Source organism: Rhincodon typus, chromosome 8 (assembly GCF_021869965.1).
Source record: "Rhincodon typus isolate 14 chromosome 8, sRhiTyp1.1, whole genome shotgun sequence".
Lineage (NCBI taxonomy): Eukaryota > Metazoa > Chordata > Chondrichthyes > Orectolobiformes > Rhincodontidae > Rhincodon > Rhincodon typus.
The window spans coordinates 28,322,661-28,347,331 of record NC_063339.1 but is presented as its reverse complement, the minus strand read 5'-3'; the positions used below and the strand labels follow the sequence as shown (position 1 = coordinate 28,347,331).

Below are 24,671 nucleotides of genomic sequence, written 5' to 3'. Positions count from 1 at the left end.
AGTGCATGCTTACACCATCAGTAGTTTGTAAAGCAGAAAAGGTTGAGACATTAGGGGATGCAGGATGTGAGTTCTGAAGAAAGGTCACTGGACTCAAAATGTTAACTGTGCTTTCTCTCCACAGATGTTGCCAGACCTGCTGAGATTTTCTAGCAATTTCTGTTTTTGTTACACAAGGAGGAGGACTAGTATAGGGTGCTGTCATCTTCAACGTTTGCTACCTTGCCTCTTACCATCCCAATTATGGTTAGACTGCCTCCAGACTGGGGGGTTAGGAGATTAAAAGGACACCTGTCTCCTGTTCATTAGCTTTTACTGTCTCCAGTTGTGTATCACCTTAATCTTTGAGAGAGAGATAAATGTGGCAATGAATATGGTCCAAAACACGTGAGATTATGGCTGGTAATGTCTGCCACCTGTAAAATGTGTGTGGGAGGCTTGCAGGAATGATACATGTCGGAGGGTGAGGTGAACCTGTGAATATTAGGCATGAGTCCTCATCGATAGAGATTGTTGGTAAGTGAGTAAAGGGGGTATTGTGCATTAACTGCTTGTCAGGCTAGCGGTGCAAAAGGTGATTCATGGCATTGAAGACACATCAATTTATTCTGATGGATTAAGTAAGGTAATTCAACTTCCATCTCCTTTGTGCATGACAATGACCTCCACGACTATCTACTCACTTTGTCTCCAGGCTCTGTGTCTGGGTGGCATATTGACTTCCTATAGATGCAGGATCCCTCATCTCCTTCCCATTCCTCCACCAAGGTTTCTGGAAAAGTGTCTGAAAACATTGTGGTCTGTGTAATTTCATGTTGCATCATTGTTTATTTCTCAGGTCACAGTTAATTCCTGTATGACTTGGTGCCTGAATAACAAGGTGTAGAGCTGGATGAACACAGCAGGCCAAGCAGCATCAGAGGAGCAGGAAAGCTGACGTTTCGGGCCTAGATCCTTCCATTTCTGACTTGGTACCTGTTAACTTTAAGTAATGTGAGCCACTCACAGTACTGGTCTTCTGTATTGAAGCTGAATCCTTGACACTATTAACCATGTTGCATGAACTACCTGATGGATGTGCTGCCATGATCCTTTTTCCTGAAAGGCCTGCTTGGCCTAGTGTGGTACAAGAAAACCATATGCTAATCTAACAAGAAGAGGTTCTTGTCCTAAACAGAATGTAGTTTATTAGCAATTATGTACTGACATAGTAGCTTCTGCAACAATGTCTAAGTGGAAGATCCAAATGGTAGGTCTTACTCTTTTGAAATCCTGAGCTGCTCTCCCACTGAATCCATACAACATCCTTATACTGGGTGCTGTTTAAGGGATTTCTCATCATCAACCCTTCTGGATTCTTACACATCACTGTGTCCAATCATAAACAACTTGCTTAATGCTGGCTAGGTGCTGAAATTATGGAAGTGAGTAGACAGCATGCAGATAGGCCTGCATTGCAATCAATGGGCTAAGGTTACATTAGCTGAACCCATTTTCGCATGTTATCAAACTTGTCTCAGTTAACTTAGTTAATTCATTTTTGAGACATGAGTGTTCCAACAGGATTGGCATTCATTGTCAATAGGCTCCCCTTGAGAATTTGTTGATGGCCTACATCTTGAATTGCTACGTTTATACTATGAATGAGATTTTAGATAAGGAGATTCAGGAGCAGCTGTTTTTCGTTCCTACTTCCATATAAAACTAAGTTATTTTTCAGCTTTAATGTCATAAAACAAAGAAGGATTAAGAGCATGGAAGGATAAATTTTCTTTTAACAGCAACTGCATGCTATTACCAACATTTTGCAACTCATCCCATCTGATAGCTTCCAAGTCAAGCTCTCAAAAGTAATAAAGAGTAAAAGCTGCACAACCAAATGAAAAGAATGAAGACTGGTGAGCAGTTTGTGGAAGAGGAGGAAGGGGGAAATAGCTTGAAAGCCATTTCAATGCTGCTACAGCAACATTGGTGACAGAATGTCAAGAGACAGTGAATTAATGCCTTGTATCTACAACTTCCAATGGAGAAAGTTCTAGAGCTCAATCTGTGGTCAGTGGAGGTACCAGGCCCATGTCTTACAAGGAAGGAGGTGAGTTTACCTGTTTCACTCTAATGCAGCCAGTACCGGTCATTTTAAACATGCCAGCGCCTGACTTCTAATAATTTTCCATATGCTTTTTTTTAAAATCCATGCGATTAAAGCATTAAAGTTAGCCCCAAAGAAAGCAAGAGAAACAATGTTAAAAAAAATGCAATTTGAAAAGTTAAAGATGTTAATCCCAGTTTGCAAGGTATTTCAGCAAATCCGAATTATAGCCCTTCTTTAGCGATAAGTGCCCAAAGCAGAACCTTGGAAGGAATCTTGGCCTATCCCACTGATCCAAGTTCTAAAATTAGTAATGTGAACCAGTCACATTTGAAGATGTGACAGGTTTCTTGCAGGCTAAACTCTGGTTCAGCTGTCTTCTTTGCATCAAATTACAACGCAAGGGTATTGTGTTTCTTTACCCAAGGTCAAGATGTGAAGCCTTTCCTATTATTAAATCAATATCTTCCCTCACTCAAAATGAGCTACAAATCAAACTTTAAAATGTTCTCTCACCCCATCAAGAAACAATTACAGTGTCTACTTAATGCACATTCAGGGTTTGTTTTCTTAAACCCATTCCACTGTGATTCCAGCACCCAAGACAGCAACCATTTACAGTCACTTGCACTACATTGCAATTAACTAAGTACATCCAGACAATCCACAACATGTTAACATGTCAAATACAGAAACAAAGAAACAGACAATTCAGTATTTCATTTTCTTTCCTGTATAAGTGAAACAAACGTATTACTAACCAAACGCTGTCATTGTGGAATCATACAGCTGAATGGAGCCCTAAACAAAGAGTCAGGCTTTCTACTTCCTGCTGGGTTATGAAACAGTGAATACAGACTTTGCTTGACTAATGAGAAAGCCAGCCCTTGTCAAATTACAATTTACTACCATATTACCATAATGTACTCAAAGCACCACTCTCACTATATTACACCCTGCATTGCCACAATGCCACAATGTTATGTTGCTGAGGTTTATATGCCCAAAATGCACTTAATATTTAGCTCCTTACTAGCAACAAGAAAAATAATTGACATTATGTACTTCCTTAAAAGTAAGGAACAAGCAGCAACACAACCTACCAACTCCCAACACCCCCTCCCCCATCCATAAAGTACTCAATAATGTAACTTGTATCAGCCAGGAGGAGAGAATTAAATTTTAAATCTTATTTGTTCAGGCTACTGTGGCCAATGTTTTACGATTAAATATTGTGTTGTTATTGTAACTTGTATATATACTTGGTGTTATTATAAGGTTTTATCCTGAAAATAATTTAAAATGCAATGTCACCTTGTTAAACACTTATTTTTCAATTCAATACATTCTCCATTCCTGGCACAGATCAAGTCTTGCCATCAATCACAAGTAGCTCAATTCAAACATTTCTGATGCTAGTTAGATGTTTACATCAAGGTTTATTTCTCATGGAATCACAATGTACTACTGCTGACCTGGATGTTCTCAACTCCTCCTTAAACCAGTGATATTTGCCTGTTGAGACATTAGATGCTTTGATTTAAAAGTGGTATAAAATTCATTGGGCTTAATTTCAGCTGGGCAGAAGAGCTGTAAACAGAAAGCAAACACATTTTTGTCTTGCTCATCATCCAATAGATATCAAAATAATACCCACCTTTACATTCAATAAAATAGCAGCTATCCTTGATCAGTCCACAACACATTCTCAGAATGTTGATGATTAATGTGACAATTTAAATTGTTTCCATATCAAAGTATATTATAGTGCCTTATAGCACAGGAGGCCATTTGGCCCACTGTATCTATGTCAGCATGATATACTATCCAATTAGTCCCATTCCCCTATTTTTCCCGCAAAATTAAAATCTACGTCCTCCTGATTTCTAGCTGTCCTGCAGTAGAAACAGATTCTCCATATCCATTCCATCAAAACTCCTCATAATTGGAGTATGTCTATTAAATCTCCCCCCAGCCTGTTTGCTCCAAGGAGAGCAATCCTAGTTTCTCTAAAACTATAACTAAAATCCTGCATCCCTCGTACCATTGTGGTTATTCTTTGCTTCGAGGCACTGACATCCTTTCTGAATAGCATGCTCAGAATTAGGCACATGGTTAATATGAAGACCCTTTTTTTGCAGAACTAGCAGCAGCCATGTTTCCAAAACATGATATTACATGATATTAACATTTCTCCAGCCTGTTAAGCCTTACACTGCATCTTCATTCAACAAATATTCTTTTGATAGTATACCTGGCAGTGCAAATTGTTAAGCTGATAACTTGACAGATTTTCCCACTTAATCATTCAGGGTAGTAACTCTGCACATTAAATGAGTTTTAATTTTCTGTTTTCACAAAAGACATTCCCAGGATTGTTGATAAATAACATTTTATTGAACAAAATAAGGATATTTTATAGAATGTAAAAGGAGCAACATTTTCAGAACATAGGAGTAATACTATATTTATTAAAATAGATTATTAATCACTGTCACTTGGAAACAATATATTTACCATTGGAGATTAGAATTTTTTTTATGCATGTGGTTGTTGAAATAATCTGCTGTAGGCAGTTTGATTCATGAGAATAAACCATCCTAATATTGCAAAATTGAAGAATCATTAAGTTATTTCCATTCATTAATGGGAAGAAAAACTATATGTGACATCTCTGGATCATATATCAATGGGAATAATATTCCACAGACTTATCATGTATTGAAAAAGTGTGATCATGTCAGGTGGTTAAAAATGGAACATGCTCGAAGGCTTTAGAATATAAAATTACAAACTTGTCAATAAAATTTATTCAAATGGGATATAGTGAACAACTGTACTATCCCAATTATGGTAGCTTCAGAAAGAAATTCCTTTCTGAATCTAGTTAGATTTCTTCATCAGTGACCACCTCAGCTTCTAAAATGTCTAGACAGAATTCAGAATGATGCTGAAAGGGAAAAAAAATGGCTGAAAAAGTCCTATGTTCGCTGCAGTGGAGGCAGATGGCCACACCCAGTGCTGATCTAGATGCTTTTGAAACATTTGTACAAAAGGATGCTGTCACCTATCCCTGTATGTATTATTTTACTGTAAGCAGTGGCACAGTATCCATCATAACGAGAGGTTTACTTTGCTGACTTCAAATAGAATCCACAACATATAAATATCCGACAAAAAAGGTAACAAAAGAGTGTATTTAAATCTGCTAATTCTGAATACAACTAAGGATGAAAGGGTGATTTTGTCTGTTTACAGATGACAGGCTGATGAGAAAAACACGACTTCACCACCCCCCCATGGGTGTGTCCAATTGTAAAATAATTCTCTACAGCTATACTGTTAAATTCTGCCCAAAATAAGACTGACAATACCAAACAAACACAAATAACATGCATTTATTCTAGTATAATCATAATACGATTTATTTTGCTTTGATATTTATACCCAACTATTACGAAAATATGAAATTCCAAATAAATCTTCCTGCAAGGATAGTAACACAATCAAGAACACAGTAATACAAAATATTATTCATACTTTCTTTCAGCAAAATGTTTTTTTGAAAACATAATCTGCGCCACACCTACCAACAGCAGCACACTGCACAACAAACTACAGCTTTGCTGCAATAAGAAGCAAATGAAAGGCCCACAGGTGAACAAAGCATATTTAGATGCATCTTAGTACAGAAACAACCCTCCCTGATCTAGTTCTTTCAAAACATGTAAGACAATTAAGTACCATGGTTCTTCCAGCAACTCCACAGGCATTCCATCTTCGCTGAATCTGCACTGGTCTGCATCTTGGGACATCAAAAATCTCAGATATTTCTACCACCAGATCTTTTAGTTAGGCATTCCAATGCATTTATAGGGTGAAGTGCGTACTGGCAGGAGACTGGTGTAAGCAGAACAGGGTAGGGGAGGGCAATATGTAAACGCTGCAGTCTCCACTGCAGCAAATCAGCACTGCGATACAATTGCCCTAGGGAATGCTCTTCCTTTGAAACAAAATGCAAATCTCTTTTCAAATTAAAAGCAGCTGCCTCGCCAAGACTTGGGATAAGCTATTCGAGTAATTAATCGAATCTATGGCAGAATACCACGAGTAATTAAAAAAAACAGATTTTATGCATTATTATTTAAGGCTATTGGTTTCTGGTTTCTATACACAGAATAAAACATAATATAGGCTATCACTAAATTACAAAATATAACAGCACAGTTTCCCAAACTATTGTCTTCATTGTTGATATCAACCACCTGTACCATATACACTGCATCATAAAATACAAATTCAATGACTTTTAACATGAAATCAATTTTTAAATCAGCAGCCAACGCACATAGCCACAAGACAAAACCTGAGAATGATCACCCCCTTGTAAACACAATATATCTTCACAGATCTGCTTAACTTAAACTCTTTGTTGACCAATGTACCACACTAAATACTTTTTCATATGATCATATTGAACAGCAATTACTTTTGAAATAAACTTGCAGCAGTATTTTGTGGCCTTTAGTTAAAAATCCACAAAACGTATTTAATTCAAACCAAACATAAAAATATATTATAATTGACTTATGTCTATATATTTTACGAACACATTACATAGATATGTTACAGATAGAATTGGTTCTGTTTTCCAGCTTATAAATAGCAGATATAATGTACGTTAGAAAATTGGTACAGCAATTTTTTTCATGCCTTAGACTAGTATCCATGGAAATGGAAGCAACCAAAATGCAAGGAAAGTGTGTTAATTCATTTCACTATCAAGAAAAATGTAAAGCATTACTCACATTGAGGAGAATCAATAACCAGAAATAAAATGCTATGATCTACATAAGGAAATAGCATATTTTAATTGTGGGATGCTATAAAAAATGCCTATTCTAATTGCTCCAATATAATTATGAAATTGTGATTCTAATAGAGCATAACCAACATAACCATTTCCAACAGAGCAAGACAAATTATAAAATTCAACATGATCATAAAACTGGTACCAAGGGGGTCAAATGGCACAGGGGTAGTGTCCCTACTTCTAGGCCAGAAGGTCTAGGTTCAAGCCCTACTGCCCCAGTAGGGGCATAACATGTCTGAAGAGGTTGATTAAAATAAAATGAAACTTGTACCAATCACTGACACTATGGATTTGTTTTTTTCATACATGTAATGTTCCATTCAGTAGAGATATGTAGCACAGGTCTTGACGACAAAAATGTTTGGAACAAACTACACTCTACATTCCTCTTTTCTGACGTGTTGAAAGAGCTGTATCTTACGGATCAGTATTGAACCTAATGTAGTTTTTGATATTTATACCACTGATGCAGAATTGGCCATTTGGAGCACACTTTTGAAATTTCGTGACAATGGAAGTGACTTGGTGAATGGTAAGGAAGTCTGTAAATGATTTCAGGAAGATACAGATAAATTATGGTGTGGGACATACAACTTGAAGACACGATTAAATGTGGAACAATGTCGGGCATTGAATTTAAGGAGGAAACTGAGGTATTTGAATACATGTTCAATGGAAAGATGCTGATGGATGTGGTAGCACAGAATCATCTAGGGTAGAGCTATCATTCCAAGTGGGGATTGCAAACTGAACTTTTGGAGTCCTGAGATTGGAAGCAGTAATGGCTGCCATGGATCTCCAATAGGTTATAACAGCAACATGTCTGCTCTAAAAGGCCCCTGCTCTCACAAACCCCCTACTCCAATTTTACAATTCTTACCGAGGGTCACAACAAATTTCCAAGCCTTGATATAAGGTCACATTAAGATAAAATTTAGGAAGTACTGATCTCAGGATTAAAATACACAAGTCTTTTATTTTGCTGCTTTGTGGATCCTGGAAAGAAATCTACTTTCTTATGTACCTCAGTCCCATCTCTGCTACTTCTGGACCTCAAATATCACCAATGTTTTCCATGAACTCTATTGGGTCTTCATTCTAGGATGTGGCCAATTGCTGTTTTCTCTGCTTTTTGCCTCTGCTGCAAATGTTGTATCCTAAGCCGAGCTAGTTCACATTTGGTTCTGCTGGTTTCCATCCTGCTCTGAGCAGAATGGTGGCAATATTCAATCAGAATCTAATCTCTGGCTTCAACACCTTTGGTCCCATGAGGACCCTTTCTCTTTCTCTCTCCCTCTCTCTCTCTCACTGTTGTTAAACCTGGTATGGCTCCTATCTTTGATTCTTTAATTCCAGACTTGAACGTATATGACATATGAGTAGTGTAGTCAGTCATTCATCATCAAATCTGGTGAGACCACAATCCAAAGCCAGTTGGACCTGCTCACTACTTCAGAATCATGTTGGAATACAAACAGGATGTACTGGCTTCTTGACTAACTGTTTCCAGAGACCCTTACCAGATCCTTCCACTCTCAACAAATGCAAAGAGTTCACGGACTTTTCTGTTAATAAGATTGAGTACATTTTTTTCAGCTGTCTGTATGCACTTCTTCCCTCTTTTTCCCTTGTTCCACTAACTCAAACGTCCCTCCAGTGGTCCACCCTTTGTGCCCTAGTCCTAAATGTATTTTTTTTTGGTTTAATTCCCATCACCCCTCATTCTCTTTGCTACCTCATCTTCTGAGACCCTCCTCCTTGTCATTTGACCCTATTCCTGCTAAACCTCCCTTCATGGCCCCCATTTAGCTGACATCACAGATAATTCCTCAGATACAATAACAGGTAAAGACCCTGTGATCCATCCAGCCTGTCAAAAATAGTTGTGACTTTTTTTGTTACACAACATTTATATTTTCCACATCACCCAAAATCATGTGACCTCTTGGGGGAGGAGTAAAACCAGAAAAAACAATGAAACTCAATTGGACAGGTAAATAATCTGCGAAAGTCCTCTTGGCCTCACCTAAATGATTGAAACTAGTCTGGGAAATGAATTCAGTGAAGAATCTGATAATATGATGTGGAGCTGGAGGAACACAGCAGGCTAGGCAGCATCAGAGGTGCAGGAAAGCTGATTTTTTGGGTCGGGACCCTTCTTCAGAATATCTGGCCTGTTGTGTTCCTCCAGCTCCACACTGTGTTATCTCTGACTCCAGAGTCAGCATGTAAATTAACGTACCTTTTCCAAAGGAGGCAATGTTAGCGATATTCATTCAAAGAGGTCCAGATCTTGTGCAAAAATAAATCAGTGAATCAGCACACACTGCAGAGAATGGCAACCTGTTAGAGGTTCCCTCGGAACAGAGGGACAGGAACCATCTCTTGACATCTAACCTTGATCTGAATTTGCATAGCTATAGTTTATGATCCTTGGTCCTCCCCAACCCATGGAATTGGAAAATATGTCACCTCGAACACAATCAGATCATTCTTATGTCTTTAAAACGTCGAATCTCAATTCTATTAACCTTATTGGTAACGAAGGTACTTCATGCTGGAAACTACTAAAGTGACCTCTTATGATCCAAGCTGATGGTAATACTGGACAAATCAGATTCTAGAGTGAAAATTGGCTTCATTTTTGCAATATGATTACCACAGTTGTCAGTCACTAAATATATTCCTGCGAATATGCCCATCTATATTCACTTTAAAATTTCTTGTACAACTAACAAGGTCACAAGTGTTTCTGTTCAATGACATTCTGCATATTCACCAAATGTGATTCTGTATATCTTTCCCAGAATGACTTTTCTGCTTGATTCTAGGAAAAGCTCAGGGCATTTTCCAGCCTGTCTGATTGGACTATTAAAACAGCTTTACACTTCTTCCAGCACCGAGGGCCTGAGACTGCAAAACCTCAATTGTCCTTCTGCTGGTACAGATCTTTTCTTCTCCTGAACTGAACCCGTTTGTGGCCTATGGCCTTTCTTCCTAAAGTTTGTAAAAACTTTTCGAACACTTCAATAATTATCTACGCAGGTAGTTTACTTAGCATATGACTTAAAAGACATTCTTGGAAATGCAGTCTTGAATTCACTGTTAAAAATGACTTCCCTGAACATTTTTTAAAAATCACCTTCACAGAACTAAAACCTTTAAGGGAAGGTGACGGCCTGGTGGTATTATCATCGACCATCAATCCAGAGACCCAAGTAATGTGCTGGGGACCCAGGTTTGAACACTGCTGCAGCAGATGGCGCAATTTGAACTCAATAAAAATCTGGAACTAAGAGTCTCATGATGACCATGAAACAATTATTGGGAATCCCGTCTGGTTCACTGATCCTCCAGGCAATTAGGGAGGGGCAATAAATGCTGGCCTAGGCAGTGATGCCCTCATCTCACAAAAGAATAGCTCTCCCCAAAAAAAAACACATTTATTTCTATCCTAGAATCTAACACTTCCAAACAATAATATAAATCTTCATCAGAGATCCTCCTTTGCAACGGTCACATTGTTTTTTATTGTCAAAGAAATTGCAACCAATTGTGATGAGAATGTTCCTCCAGGAAACAAGTTATTACAGACAGAGAGTGGAATCATCCTGATCCATCTGGAGCTTTTAAAGATTGAACAGGGAATTTATTGGATGAGAGGTGAAAAAACAAAATCAATTTCCCAACAGCAGGTTAAAGTTTTGCTATGACAATCTCAGAATCTGTCAGGGAGGTCGAAACCTGTTTTGTACTCATTAGCATGCCTTGAATACTCATTAACACCACTGCCCACTGGAATTAAGTTTATTGCCCACTGAAATTAAGTTTACTGAGGCTATATTCATGCGTGCCGAGCTGGTGAGTTTGGCTGCAAACGTTTCATTACCCTGCTAGGTAACATCATCAGTGCGCCTCCTGTGAAGTATTGGTGTTCTGTCCCGCTTGTTATTTATGTGCCTCAGTTTGATGGGCTGGTTGGTGTTACTTCCAGTTTTGTTTCTCAGTGGTTTGTACACAGGGTCTAATTTGATGTGTTTGTTGATGGAGTTTCGGTTACAGTTCCGGTTGGAATACCAAGTCTCCAGGAATTCCCTGGCGTGTCTCTGTTTGACTTGTATGATTATCGATGTGCTGTCCCAGTCGAATTCGCGTCCCTCGTTGTCCGTGGGAGACAAGTGAGAATTGGTCATGTCTCGATGGCTGGTTGGTGTTCATGTATCATAATAGTCAATTTTCTTCCAGTTTGGCCTATGTAGTGTTTCTCACAGTCCTTGCATAGTATTTTGTATATTATCCCAGTTTTGGGTATGGGATCCTTTACATTCGTCAGTAGCTGTTGTAGGGTGGTTGTTGTGGGCTACCCTTGTAACTAGGGATCTGAGTAGTCTTGTGGTCATCTCTGAAATGTCCTTAATGTACTATAGGGTGATTAGTGATTCTGGTTGTGTTGTGTCTTCCTGTTGTGGTCTGTCTCGGAGGTAACAGCGGATTGTGCTTTTCAGGTATCCATTTCTTTTGAAGACTCCGTATAAGTGTTCCTGTTCTGCTTTATGTAGTTCCAGGTTGCTGCAATGTGTTGTGGCTCATTTAAATAGTGTCCTGATACAGCTCTGTTTACGGGCATTGGGGTGGCTGCTAGGGTAATTGAGTATCTGGTCCGTATGTGTGGTTTTTCTATATACGCTAGTCTGGAGTTCCCCGTTGTTTTTGTGTTCTACCATGATGTCCAGGAAGGGTAGTTGGTTGTCATTCTCTTCTTCTTTCATGAATTTTATCCCGGCGAGGATGTTGTTTATGTGCCAGTGGGTTTCTTCCGGTTTAGTGCATTTAATAATCACAAAGGTGTCATCTACATATTGGACACAAAGTTCGGGTTGTGTAGGGCGGGGGGGGAGTGCTGACCGTTCTAACGTTTGCATTACTGCTTCTGCAATCAGTTCTGATATTGGGGATCCCATTGGTATTCTGTTAATTTGTTTGTATAAGTTGTCATTGAAGGTGAAGTGGGTTGTGAGCCACAAATCTAATAGTTTCATGGTGATGTCCTTATTGATGCTGTTGGTGTTCTGGGTTGTCTGCTTGATTTGTCTAGCAGTGTGACAATTGTTTCTTTGGCTAGGTCGATGTTTATGGATCTAAATAGTGCTTGTTACATCAAAGGATACCATCTCCTCATCCTCATCTCTCCTGGTGTCCTTGATGAGTGGATGGAGTGGGTAGTGTTGTCCACTAAGTATTTCCCAAACTACCCACTCCATCCGTTCGAGCTAATAGTCTTCTCAAAAAACTTTAAGTTTACCGGCACGATCTTGAGGCAGTAAAGCAGGTAACATATTTTCACCTGTACATCTACATGTATGAGCCATATAATTGGCTGGGGAGGGGCAGAGGGAGTGTCTTCCTCTAAACTGTGTTGAGTATAAACTTACTCAGTAACTTTGCTCGTTCATAACCAAGAAAATACTTAACAGTGTAATGGATGAAGCCTGACCAGGTCAATCAGCTCATGAGAAGTATTGGTCATAAGCTGTTTTGCTTGTTGATATTAAACACTTGTAAAGGGTGAAGCCTGACTGAGTTAACAAGCCTGCCCAAGGAGGAAACCACATTAAATGACATGGCAAAACCTAACTAGGCCAGGCAAGTGGGGTTCCACTGAAACGTTTCAGACAGAGGTCGGTTAAGTTGAAAGGAATGGCAGGGAATGAATCTTGGAAGGGACAAGGGGAACAAGGAAGGTGGGTGCTGCATTTTAGGGTTGAAGCAGAATGAGGTAATTATGTGTGCCAGGAGGTAGAAAGAGCAGACCAATTGAACAAGGAGCAATGTGAGGCTAAGGCTGGGCATGAGGCTCTAAATGGGAAAGGAATGGGTGGGGGCAGATCATGGATATCAAAGGGTAAGGATTGCCCTCCTTAAATCTCCCCATGTAACTGAGGTGATGCCAGATGAAAGGAGAAGGCAGTCCGCAACGATGGCAGAGAAGTGTAACATTGTGGTTAGGATCGAGGGTGAACAAATTGAATGCAAAATTAATGACTATCATGTCTCTCCTAAATTGCCTTGCAAAAGAAGCCCTTGATGAGAATGTGCAGTACAAATGGAAGGAGACCCAAGACGTGTTTGCGTGTGTTCTTACAGAGCTGGGGGAATCGAAATAGAAATTGAAAAGTACTATTGAGCGAGCATTCACTTAGGGGCTTAGCAAGAAGGGAACTGTACTATCTTACTGCAGAATAAAGGTGAATAAGCTCCATCAACAGCTAACAGCATTATCGCAACCATGTCCTGAGATTCAAGTAATTCAGAGTTTCGGGCACCTAAGACTCATTAACAGTGGTGATGGTGTTGGGGCAGGGTTATTCAACATACAGCCAGGCAGAAGTATTCCCAGACTCTTCTTTCTGAAAGTTACGGACACGGGGATAAAACTATTATGTGAGTTGCAGATTTCAAAGTTGCATGGCTGTATAGCAGGAAATAATGAAGGCCATCAAGAGTCAGATCGATTTCCATGCATACAGCAATTAGAACGATCAAGAGTACAACCATCTTGCAAATATCAGAGTGAGGAAGGGACAAACCAGTCATAGCCTGTGGAGGATGTACCCCACCATGAGGCAGTGGATGGTTTTCACCCAACACATGAGCAACCTGATCATAGGCCCAAAGGGGTAATTTCCAAGGTCTAAAATGGATAACAAACATTTTGTTCCTGATATTTCATCAAATATCAATAGTTCCATGTCAGATGCTTGACCAACTAAACTCAGTAGCTGTACGAGCAACGCTGAGGTTGAGGTTGAAGAGGAGCAGAAGTAATGTCTAGTGCAAACAGGACCAGAGGTAGGAGGCTCAGGGGCTGCAGCTGTGGATGAACAAGCAGAATCTGAAGAGGGAAACCAGAGCCTTCGGTCCTAATGATCAGTGTAGCAAGAGAAAGATACTGAAGGTGTTGCTATCAGTAAAAGAGAGTGCTGGAGACTTCTTCACATGGCTAGGAGGAGTGCAAGCATTTTTATCCATCACCTTCTGCAACCAGGGTGCACGGAAAGCAGCACTACACCTGTGCCATTGAAGATGATAGCAGCATTGAACATCCTTACCATTGGCTCCTTTCAAACTGAAACAGGGTAGCGTGGCGTCTCCCAATGGAGAGCCAAATGGATTTGTGGGTTCACCAATGCCCTGTACAGGAAAAGAGTACCGTTTGTCCAGTGCACACAGGGCCAGACAGCCAAGGTGCTTGAGACTTCAGGTTGTAGCCATTGCTGTTCTCTCAAGTACAAGGGACCATTGACTGCACTCATGTCAGGCTCAGAGCTCTATGGATCTTCTTGCCAGATTCCTGAAAAGGAAGGAGTTTCGCTCCCTCAGTGTCCAAAAGAAAGGAATCTGATGGAGTTACTGAGGGACCCAGGGCTTTTAATGAGGATGCTGAAGAAGCCAGGGCTGTACTGAAAATGAGGCAGATATGCCTGAGAATCGGATTTGAGGAAAATGACTTTGCATTAACATATGTTTAGCAATCAGAACTGGCAGCCAATCATGGTGCAGAGTCTCAAGGGAAAATGCTTAGTTTCTACTTTTAAAACATTAAAAGGTACTTTGTTTTGTGCTCCCTGTTCAGTTTCCTGGTCAGATCATCAGTTTGGAGATATCCAGGATTACATGGAGGGTCGTACTTATATACCTCAGACTACTTTTTTAAAATTTATTTCTGGGATGTGGGCATCGCTGGTTGGCCAGCATTTCTTGCCCACCCCTAGTTGCCCTTGAGAAGGTGATGGTGAGCTGCATTCCTAAACTGCTGCAGTCCGCCTGTGGTGGGTTGACCCACATCATCATTAGGGATGGAATTCCAGGGTTTTGATCCAGTGACAGTAAAGGGTGGGTGATATATTTCCAAGCAGGATGGTGAGTAGCTTGGAGGGTAACTTGAAGGTGGTGGTGTTCCCATACATCTGCTGCCCTTGTCCTTTTAGATGGAAGTGGTCATGGGTTTGGAAGGTACTGTCTGAGGATCTTTGGTAAATTTGTTTGCAAGGAACTTTTTTTAAATTCATGGGACGAGGGTGTTATTGGCGAGGCCAGAATTTAGTGCTCATCCCTAATTGCCCAGAGGGCATGTAAGAGTCAGCCACATTTCTGTAGGTCAGGGGTCACATTTAGTCCAGCCCATAAGAATGGCAGTTTCCTTCCCTAAAGGACATTAGTGAAGCAGATGAGTTTTTCCAACAATCAACAATGGATTCATGATCAACATTAGACTCTTAATTCCAGTTACTGAATTTAAATTCTGCCATCTCCTGTGGTAGGATTTGAACCCAGGTCCCCAGAACATTGCCTGGGTCTCTGGATTAACAGTTCAGCGATAATGCCACTAGGTCACTGACTTACCTTTACTAAGAGATGTAGGGGAGCAAAACTATGCTAATTATCTCCCTAATCCCAGACATTTAGCTTCAGTTCCCATTTTCCAGAGATTACGTTCCTCTCAATGGGCAGCAAAAATGACTTTTTGCAATGCACCACATGACGTGAGTGTGTACAATAATCTGTGGCCTCAAGTTAGATAGACCACATGGAAAACATAAATAGTCAGAAGTCTTAATAAATTGAAAAGAGACCACAACACTGTTGTACCATTTGCTAAATCTGTGTCAAGTGGCAGATTGGTAGAAAGTTAACACCCATGCACCCAGAGTGACTTCAATGATGATTAATCTTTTTGTTCCTCCTGCTATGTTTTCTGTCACCTTGGTAGCCAGACTGAGCTTTGAGATAGTCAGCTCACTGTTTTGCCAACTTACCAGAGATGGCAGGCATATTCTGTAGGTCTGGGGCTTTCTGGGAGATAGGTGCAAGGTAGTACAGGAGGGTATCTTGGGAGGGTCCTGAAGAGACAATCCCCAGATGCCTGTCTTTGAGCAATGGACCTCCTTCAGTCATCGAGGGGATGGGGCACCTGAAGAGAGGTCAAAGATCTTCAGGCCTCAGTTATTCTTCCTCCTCTAGAACAGTATCAGCGAATGGCAAAAATCACTTACATGATCACATTAGTGGCGCCATCTCCACTGTATCAGTCAAACAAGAGACTATCAGTAAATTCATTCCAGATCCTCATATTACCTTTTCAATGTTTCGCAAAAGCCTTTTTTCTGTTTCATGTCTTTCCAACGTCCAATTTTTAAAATTAGACTTATACACAATGTTACACTTCCACCTTTCATACACTTTCTGTAAATTCAAATCTACATTTGGAGCAATACAAATGAATTGATCTTAGGAAAATAGCACATTTCATCAGACCCTGTTTACAACTTGGGTTGAACTCATCAGCAGAATTTTTCCAAAATCCCAAGTTGGCTGTTCTGCCGTCAAGACTGAAAGTGGGTGGAAAGCATGTGCAGATGGATAGTGGGACTCCTAGACAGGATATTACCAATAAACAGGGTGCTGCTTGTACCACGACCTGCTTGAGAGAGACAACCCACCATTCAGAGCTTCCAGTCCTATAAGAGGTTTGCCAGCTTAGCAGTGTGACTGATACTGACCATTGACGAGGCTGAAGAAAGAGGCACCATGTCAAGGCACCTCTGAAGGACAGATAAGTTTTAATTTAATACACTAAGGTCAGGTAGGCAGATCCCAGTAATTGGATGGGTGAACCATCTGCTCTCTATGTCAAAGCCATGGGCCAGGCAGCCACCACTGGGGGGGACCTTCCATGAGCCATGGAGTAGCCCGAGAGGAAGGCCCCATCTAAGAACCTGGTGAGAGGCCACCACCCTTCACCTGGTGGAATCCCAAGGGGCAGGAGCTGATTCTGCGCCAGTAAAATACTCACATGATATTTTACTCAAAGTAGCTATTAAATGGCAAATTAATTTGATTTAAACCGGCCCCTTGCAAACTAATCTTCTGAGTGTGTGGATTTGAATCTCCATGTAGATGTGAAATCTGAAATGAAAAGGAATAAAAGCTTGCCAAATGGTGACCACATAAGCACGCCAATTGTTGTAAAAGCCCATCTGTTTCACTAATATCCTATGGCAAAGGAAAGCTGCCATTCCTACATGTCACTCCAGACCCACAGTAATATGCTGATTTATGACTACCACCTGGGAAATTATGAATAGGAAAGAAATGCTGGCCCAGCCAGCAATGCCTACACTCCATGAATGAATATTATAAAAAAGAACCTTCTGCCTCCAATCTATTTCCACAGAGCAGGAAAAACCCATCAAGTTTAAATTTCACACATATCAGAAAATTAACGTTCTAGTGTCTGGGGTTTACTTCCAGCAAGGAAGATACGGTACATAATGGTTAAACCATGGAAGGATAAGTAAATCAATTCTACCTTAACATTAAATATTTAAGCATTCATATCTTCAACTAGTAGCAAATACCACAGCAGTTAATTTTATGTCTGAAGTGTTCAGTTTTAATTCGCTTAATCTTGTATGAAGGCAATACTTATTAACAACATGAAACAAAAATAAAAGTGAACTGCATGGATAAAGTGAATTGTAGCTCTTAATCTTATTGCAAAACAGAACTAACATTCTCTACACTATATACTACACTTTTTATAGAGGCTTAAACACATCATTAAGAACATTTTTTGAAACAAAGAAATCAAAAATTGATTTCACTTCATGAGTTTTACCAGATTGAACTTATGGAAAGAACAACTCTTTACTATGCCTCAGCTCTTTAAAATGGATCACCACAATTCACCAGCTCTACATTTATTTAATACGGATATTCTGGGTAAAACAATAAACAAAGGTATATCTTAGAGGACAACATTAACACATTCACACTAGTTTTTCAGAAGAGAGGAAAAAGGGGAACAGTAATAAAAGAGCAAGGACAATATAAAAATTGAGTCTGTGGTTCATATTCTATTAATGAAAATGGAAACGGATTTGATTTCAACAGCAAAATTAGATTTTATTTGCAGATGCAAGAAAATCATTAACTAGAAAAAAAAGCCAAGCCAATAAACAACTTATGTACTGGGAAAACAAAGTATAATTTTTTTGTTAATGTTGCAAACAAATTACACATTTTCCTCAAATTAGCAGGATAAAGTTATGCCAGGTGAATGATTTCCCACCATCGAGAAATCCACCTCCTATATTTTCTAAATGACTTTTGCATCCAATAATCATCATTAATTTAAAGTCAGGAAGCTGAAGTGAAGATGTAACTTAAGTACACAAAATAGTAAAATTACACAGCAGGAGATGACTACACGCTTTAATTTTTAATCAAATTAAGTTTAATTTAATTGAAACCATCTCCAAATTTGCATGTTAAATGACATAAGATTCCCATTCTCTAAAAATGAAGGATAAATAAAAGGACTGAATTATCCCATTAATCAACAGTGATTACTCATGTGCAATTTGCTGTAGTCATCGATTCATTCCAGGTAGTAAACAGCCTCAGAAACTATTTTTTTTAATCAAGCTCAGTATAGTGTTAATCAGTCAAGAGCTGACTTGAGCAGTTATTGCTTTTCAACTCAGGAAATGCACTTAAGAATTAAAATTCAAATATTTATATACAAAATATTTAAGCAAGTAACCTGTTTATTAGATAACTATGGTGGTACCTAGATGCCCCCTGTCTCTTAATGCTGATTTTATGCCATTATTTAGTTGACAGGTGAGCCATTCATTACTCTTTCAAAAGCCAAGGTAATATTCGGGATACACTGTGACATAAGATACCTTTCAACCCAATTATCTTCTCGATCACAACACTCAAAAAGATTGTGTGGCATTTAAGAATAAAGGTTTTTTAATGTATAATCAGAATACTGCAAATGTTTCTATCCATACCAACCCTTGGGGATATGGGACAAAGAGCAAATCACACCCTGCAGACCCTCCTTTCTTCAGGTGAATCATCCTCTGTCTCTTGGGTCAGGCTATCCTGCTCCTCTTACCAGTTTTGGCCTCCCTCCTTCTGGCTCCAGCCGCTCTCCCTCAGGTTCCAGCTCCAGCGCCCCCAAGACTAGCCCATGGCTGCCACTCACCTTCTCAATGTTAATCTTTTCACAGGTTACTTGTCTGTGAGCTTTTCAGCAGCAAGCTGGGAAAGATGCAATCTCTGATTGGATGAACAGCTTCTCACAGATTCTGAAGTTCCCAAAGCAGATTCATTAGTAGCTTTCAAAAGGGCATTGGATAAATACTTGAAAGGTAAAATTTTACACGGCTCTAGGGGAAAAAGCATGGATGTGTAATTACCTGAGGGCCTCCTTCAAACAGCATCGCTCCTTTCTGTGCTCTGCCATTCAATGATTCAACTTAAGCAAGCTTCAGATAACATTCAAACCAAAGGCTTGGCACTGGCTCACATCTCGATAACCATTCTGCACTGTTGATCCATATCCCCGATACAGTTATGAAATTCGAAATATCTGAGCCCTTAATGCTTCGGTTGACGCAGAAACCTCAGGTCTCTGACAAAGTGCTTCAAACGTGCGCTTAACATTTTATACAGAAGAAAATGCTTCTGAATTTCACTCCTGAATGGCCTGGCTCACATTTTAGGTTTGTGTCCCTTTTTCCCCGATTACCCCACAAGATGAAATAGATTCTTGTTACGTTCCCAGTCAAATCCTTCTAATAATTTAACCACTTTAATTAAATCACACCCTAATCACTTTTACTGAAAGGAATACAAGCCAATTTTATGTGGTCTATGCATACATTACTTAGTAATTATTTAGATCATGAACCTGTCTTGACCCCATTACTGTTGGGCAGGTGCCATTTATATTTGAATTGAGCCATGCATCAAAAGCATGAGTATTTGGGGCATGGAAATGAGAGAGGAAAAGCCAGGCCCTCCCTCCCTCCTTTAAGCAAAAATATTGCAGTTAACAGGATGGCAGTCAAGAGACAGTTGGGGATTCCTACTGTTCTCTATATTATGTATTTGCAAATTAAATTATGAATTCTTCCAATTATTCCTTCAACTGAAAATGGAACAGGAACTGTACTCCCCAGGTCTCTCCTTTTCTAATTCCTCTAGACATGACACGGAAAGATAAAGTGTAAAATGATGATTTATCAGACCCCTTAATTTTGCAAGCATTTTATTATGTACACCACTTCCTGCCAGTTTCACTTCAGGAAGAATAAGCGAGCAAGAGTTGCTGTCTCATTTGATCCAAGATGAGCTTCCAACTTCATATAAATGGTAACATTAAGACAATATTTCCCTACCTCTGTAACATTGCCTGATATTACCTTCTGCTGAAACACTCATTCCTGCCTTTACTACCTCTAGATTTGACTATTCCAATAGACTCTTTACTGATCTTCCACTTTGGATGACTTCAAGTTTTGAAGGGAACAAAGTGTCACTGCTATGTCGTTAAATGGCAGCAACTCCCATTCCCCCTCATCTCTGTGTTCATTTACCTGCATCAGATATTAAAATTCTCATCTTAGTTTCAAATCCTTGGCTCCTCATTTTGGCTAAAATCTCTTCCAATATCACAACTCTCTGAGGTACATGCAACCATTTAATATTGGCCTCTTGAGTGTATCTGATTTTAATTGTTCCACTATTGGTAAAATGCCTTTAGTTGTCTAGGCCTCAAGCTATGTAATATCTTCCCTGCACCACTCCACCTCATTTTCCTCTTTTAAGTGGCACTTTAAAATCTACCTCTTTAATTAAATTTGTGGCCATCTGACTTACAGTCTCCTTAAATGGTTTCATGTCACACTGTTTAATAATGCTCCTTTGAAACACTTTGGGACATTTCGTTATGTTAAAGGTGGTACAAAACTGTTGGTTTCCTGCACTTTATTAATGATGCAGAATCAATTCCGCATGCTAATTGAATTGAAATACACTGACAGGAACATTAGAAATAAAAGCACAAATAGGCCATTCAGCCCTCAAGCTGGATCTGCTATTCAATAATATCATGGCTGATCTAATTGTGGCATGAAGCAGAATGTTATATGTTAGCTTTACAGATCAATTCACAGTATATGTCTTATTATAAGACCATAAGACATGGAGCAGAAATTAGGCCATTCAGCCCATGAAGTCTCCTCCACCATTCAATCATGGCTGATAATTTTCCCAACCCCATTCTCCTGCTTTCTTCCCATAACCCTTGATCACCTTGACAATCAAGAACGTATCTCCATCTTAAATATACTCAATGACCCTCATTGGCTTAAATTGCCACCACAAACCTATTTGATCCTGCAATACACAGCTGCAACACTGAGATCTACCTAACAATTTGGTCCAGGTATGTCCTCTACACAAAAAGCAGGACACATCCAAACCTAGCCAATTAGCACCACTTTAGTCTACTCTCAATTGTCACTGATGGAAGGGGTCATCAACAGTGCCGTCAAGCAGCACTTGCTTATCAATCACCTTCTCAGAAACACCCAGTTTGGGTTCTGCTGGGCCACTCAGCTCCTGACATCATTCCAGCCTTGGTTCAAACATTGTCAAAAAGAGTTGAATTCCAGAGGTGAGAGGAGAGTGCCTGCCCTTGACATCAAGGCTGCATTTGACCAAATGTGACATCTATGAGTCTTACCAAAATCAAAATCAATGGATACCAGGGTAGAAAACTGTCTGCTGGTTGGAATGATACTTGGCACAAAGAAAGATGATTGTGGTGTTGGAGGTCAGTTATCTCAGCTCCAGGACATGTCTGCAGGAGTTCCTCAGGGTAGTGTCCTCAGCCCAACAATCTTCAGCTGCTTCATCAATGACTTTCCCACCATCCTAAGGTCAGAAGTGGGGATTTTCACTGATAACAGCACAAAATTCAGCATTGTCTTATTACCTGAAAAGTCGCATACAGTCAAATGTAGCAGGACCTGGACGGTATCTAGCTTTATACTGACATGTGCCAAGCAGTATTCATATAATAGAAGAGCTAAGCAAAGACCATCTCCAACAAGACAGGATCTAACCACTGCCCCTTATATTCAATGGCATTATCATGATTGTATTCCCCACTATCAACATCCTGAGTATTACCATTGACCAGAAATGGAACTGGACCGGTTATGTAAATAGAGTGGCTACAGGAACAGGTCCAGAAGCTAGGAATTCTGTAATGAATAACTCACCTCCTGACTCTTCCAAAGCCTGTCCACCATCTACAAGGCACAAGACCAAAGTGTGGTAGAATACTCCCCATGGATGAGTGCAGCTGGGACCATACTCAAGAGGTTTGACATCATCCAGGAGAATGTAGCCCTCTTGATTGGTACCATATCCACAAACATTCATTCCCTCCACTAAAGATGATTGGTACCATATCCACAAACATTCAGTCCCTCCACTAAAGATGCTTTGTAGCAGTATTGTGTACTATCTACAAGATGCACTGCAGATATTCTCCAGTGCTCCTTAAACAGCAAAAACCAAACCCATGACTGCTACTATCTAGAAGGACAATAGAATCAGATAAATGGGAACACCACCACCTCCAGGTTCCCCTGAAAGCCACTATCCATTCTGATTTGGAAATTCATCACCATTCATTCAGTATTGCTGGATCAAAGTCCTGGAATTCCCTCCCTAACAGCACTGTGGGTGTACCTACACCAAATGGACTGTAGCAGTTCAAGAAAGCAGCTCAGTACCATCTCATGGGCAACTAGGGATGTGAAATAAATATTGGCCCAGCCAGCATTACCTACATTCAATGAGTGAATAAATAAATAAAAATAGTAGTCAACCTGGATCAATCTAAAGTGTCATGCAACAAACAGGCAAAGCCTATTAACAGCACACACATTTGTCTATTCGTGCAGCTTCTGGAAATGGACGTCCTACAACATGACAATTGACATGCATGCAGTGAGGGAACATAGTGGGCAGTGCAGTTAATGGTCAGAAACATTGTGATGGACCAGTTGATCACAATTAGTGTTGGAAACCTCAGTTGTATATGATACACATTGATGCCAATGTGCACCAGTGAAGTGAGTGACCAACATGGAAGCTCTTCACTGCCAGTGGTAAGCTGAATTTGGCTCTGACTTCCATATTGAGAATTCCTGGAGTCTACTATGAATGTCCGTGGTGGGTGGTAGGATGGAAAGCTGTATATTAATGTAGCAAAATCTGCAGTTAGCAAGATCATTAACAAGCAATAATCCCCCTTTATAGGCAACTTTCCAATACTTTGGGAAATGTTGTAGAATCTAGAGAACTGTGGGCTCAGGTACATAATTCTTTGACATTTGTGTCACATGTAGACAGGTGATTAAGGTGGTGTTCAGCATGCTTGTATTTATTCCTCTGGCCTTTGAATATAGGAGTTGGGACATCACATTGAGATTGTGCAGGACATCGGTGAGGCCTCTCTTGGAGTAACGTGTCCAGTTCTGGTCACCCTGTTATAGGAAGGATATTATTAAGTTGGAGAGGGTTCAGAATAGATTTACCAGGACGCTGCAGGGAATGGAAGGTTTGAATTACAAGGAGAGGCTGGATAGGCTGGGACTTCTTACACTGGAGCACAGGAAGTTAAGGGATGATCGTGCAGAGGTTTATAAAATCATGATGGGTATAGATAAGGTGAATGACAGGTGTCTTTTCACTAGGATGAGGAATTTCAAGGGACATAATTTTAAGGCTAGGAGAAAGACTTAAAAGGACATGTGGAACAATTTTTTTTAAAACACACAGAGAATAAACTTCCAGAGGAAGTGGTGGATGTGGATACAGTTACAGTGTTTAAAAGACATTTGCATAAGTACATGAAGAAATAATGTTTGGAGGTGTATGGGCCATGCACAGGCAGGTGGTACTAGTTTAGTTTGGGATAACGGTCAGCATGGACTGGTTGGACTGAAGGGTCTACTTCTGTGCTGTATGACTCTATGACTTAGCAAGAATCTTGCCTCAACTCCCTGAATTTCGTTAAAAGATGTAGTGAGTTGCTCCTTACATCAACATAGGGCTCGCTAAACTTCTTGTGCAATCTTACCACTTTTCTTGCTATAGACCACTTTGTTCAGGCCCCTATGAGCTTCCACCTCTGGTCTCTGATCTATGCTTGTAGCCACAGTAATTATATGAATGGTCCAGAGATAGTAGGAACTGCAGATGCTGGAGAATCCGAGACAACAAGGTGCAGGGCTGGATGAACACAGCAGGCCAAGCAGCATCATAGGAGCAGAGAGGCTGACGTTTCGGGCCTAGACCCTTCATCAGAAAAGGGGGAGGGGAAGGGGGTTTTGAAATAAATAGGGAGAGAGTGGGAGGCGGATAGAAGAGGGATAGAGGAGAGGATAGGTGGAGAGGAAACAAACAGGTCGAAGAGGCGGGGATGGGGTCAGGAAAGGTGAGTGTAGGTAGGGAGTTAGGAAGGGGATAGGTCAGTCCAGGGAGGACGGACAGGTCAAGGGGGTGGGATGAGGTTGGTCGGTAGGAGATGGAGGTGCGGCTTGGGGTGGGAGGAGGGGATAGGTGGGAGGAAGAACAGGTTAGGGAGGCAGGGACGAGTTGGACTGGTTTTGGGATGCGGTGGGGGGAGGGGAGATTTTGAAACTTGTGAAATCCACATTGATACCATTGGGCTGCAGGGTTCCCAAGCGGAATATGAGTTGCTGTTCCTGCAACCTTCGGGTGGCATCGTTGTGGCACTGCAGGAGGCCCAGGATGGACATGTCGTCTGAT

The 24,671-nt window shown here is 40.3% G+C and overlaps 1 protein-coding gene across 6 annotated transcripts in view; it reads right to left on the bottom strand.

The window, feature by feature from the left end:
• rtn1a (reticulon 1a) overlaps window positions 1–24,671 on the bottom strand; it is a 174,559-nt gene that overhangs the window by 32,861 nt on the left and 117,027 nt on the right. The window contains exon 1 of one of the 6 annotated variants that reach the window (XM_020529170.2): window positions 5,834–5,999. The exons of the other annotated variants lie outside the window; for them this stretch is intronic. Within the exon in view, the coding sequence (XP_020384759.1) occupies window positions 5,834–5,894 (61 nt within the window). The 5' untranslated portion in view covers window positions 5,895–5,999. Of the gene's footprint in view, window positions 1–5,833; window positions 6,000–24,671 lie in introns of those variants that run through there. 6 annotated transcript variants of the gene reach the window in all.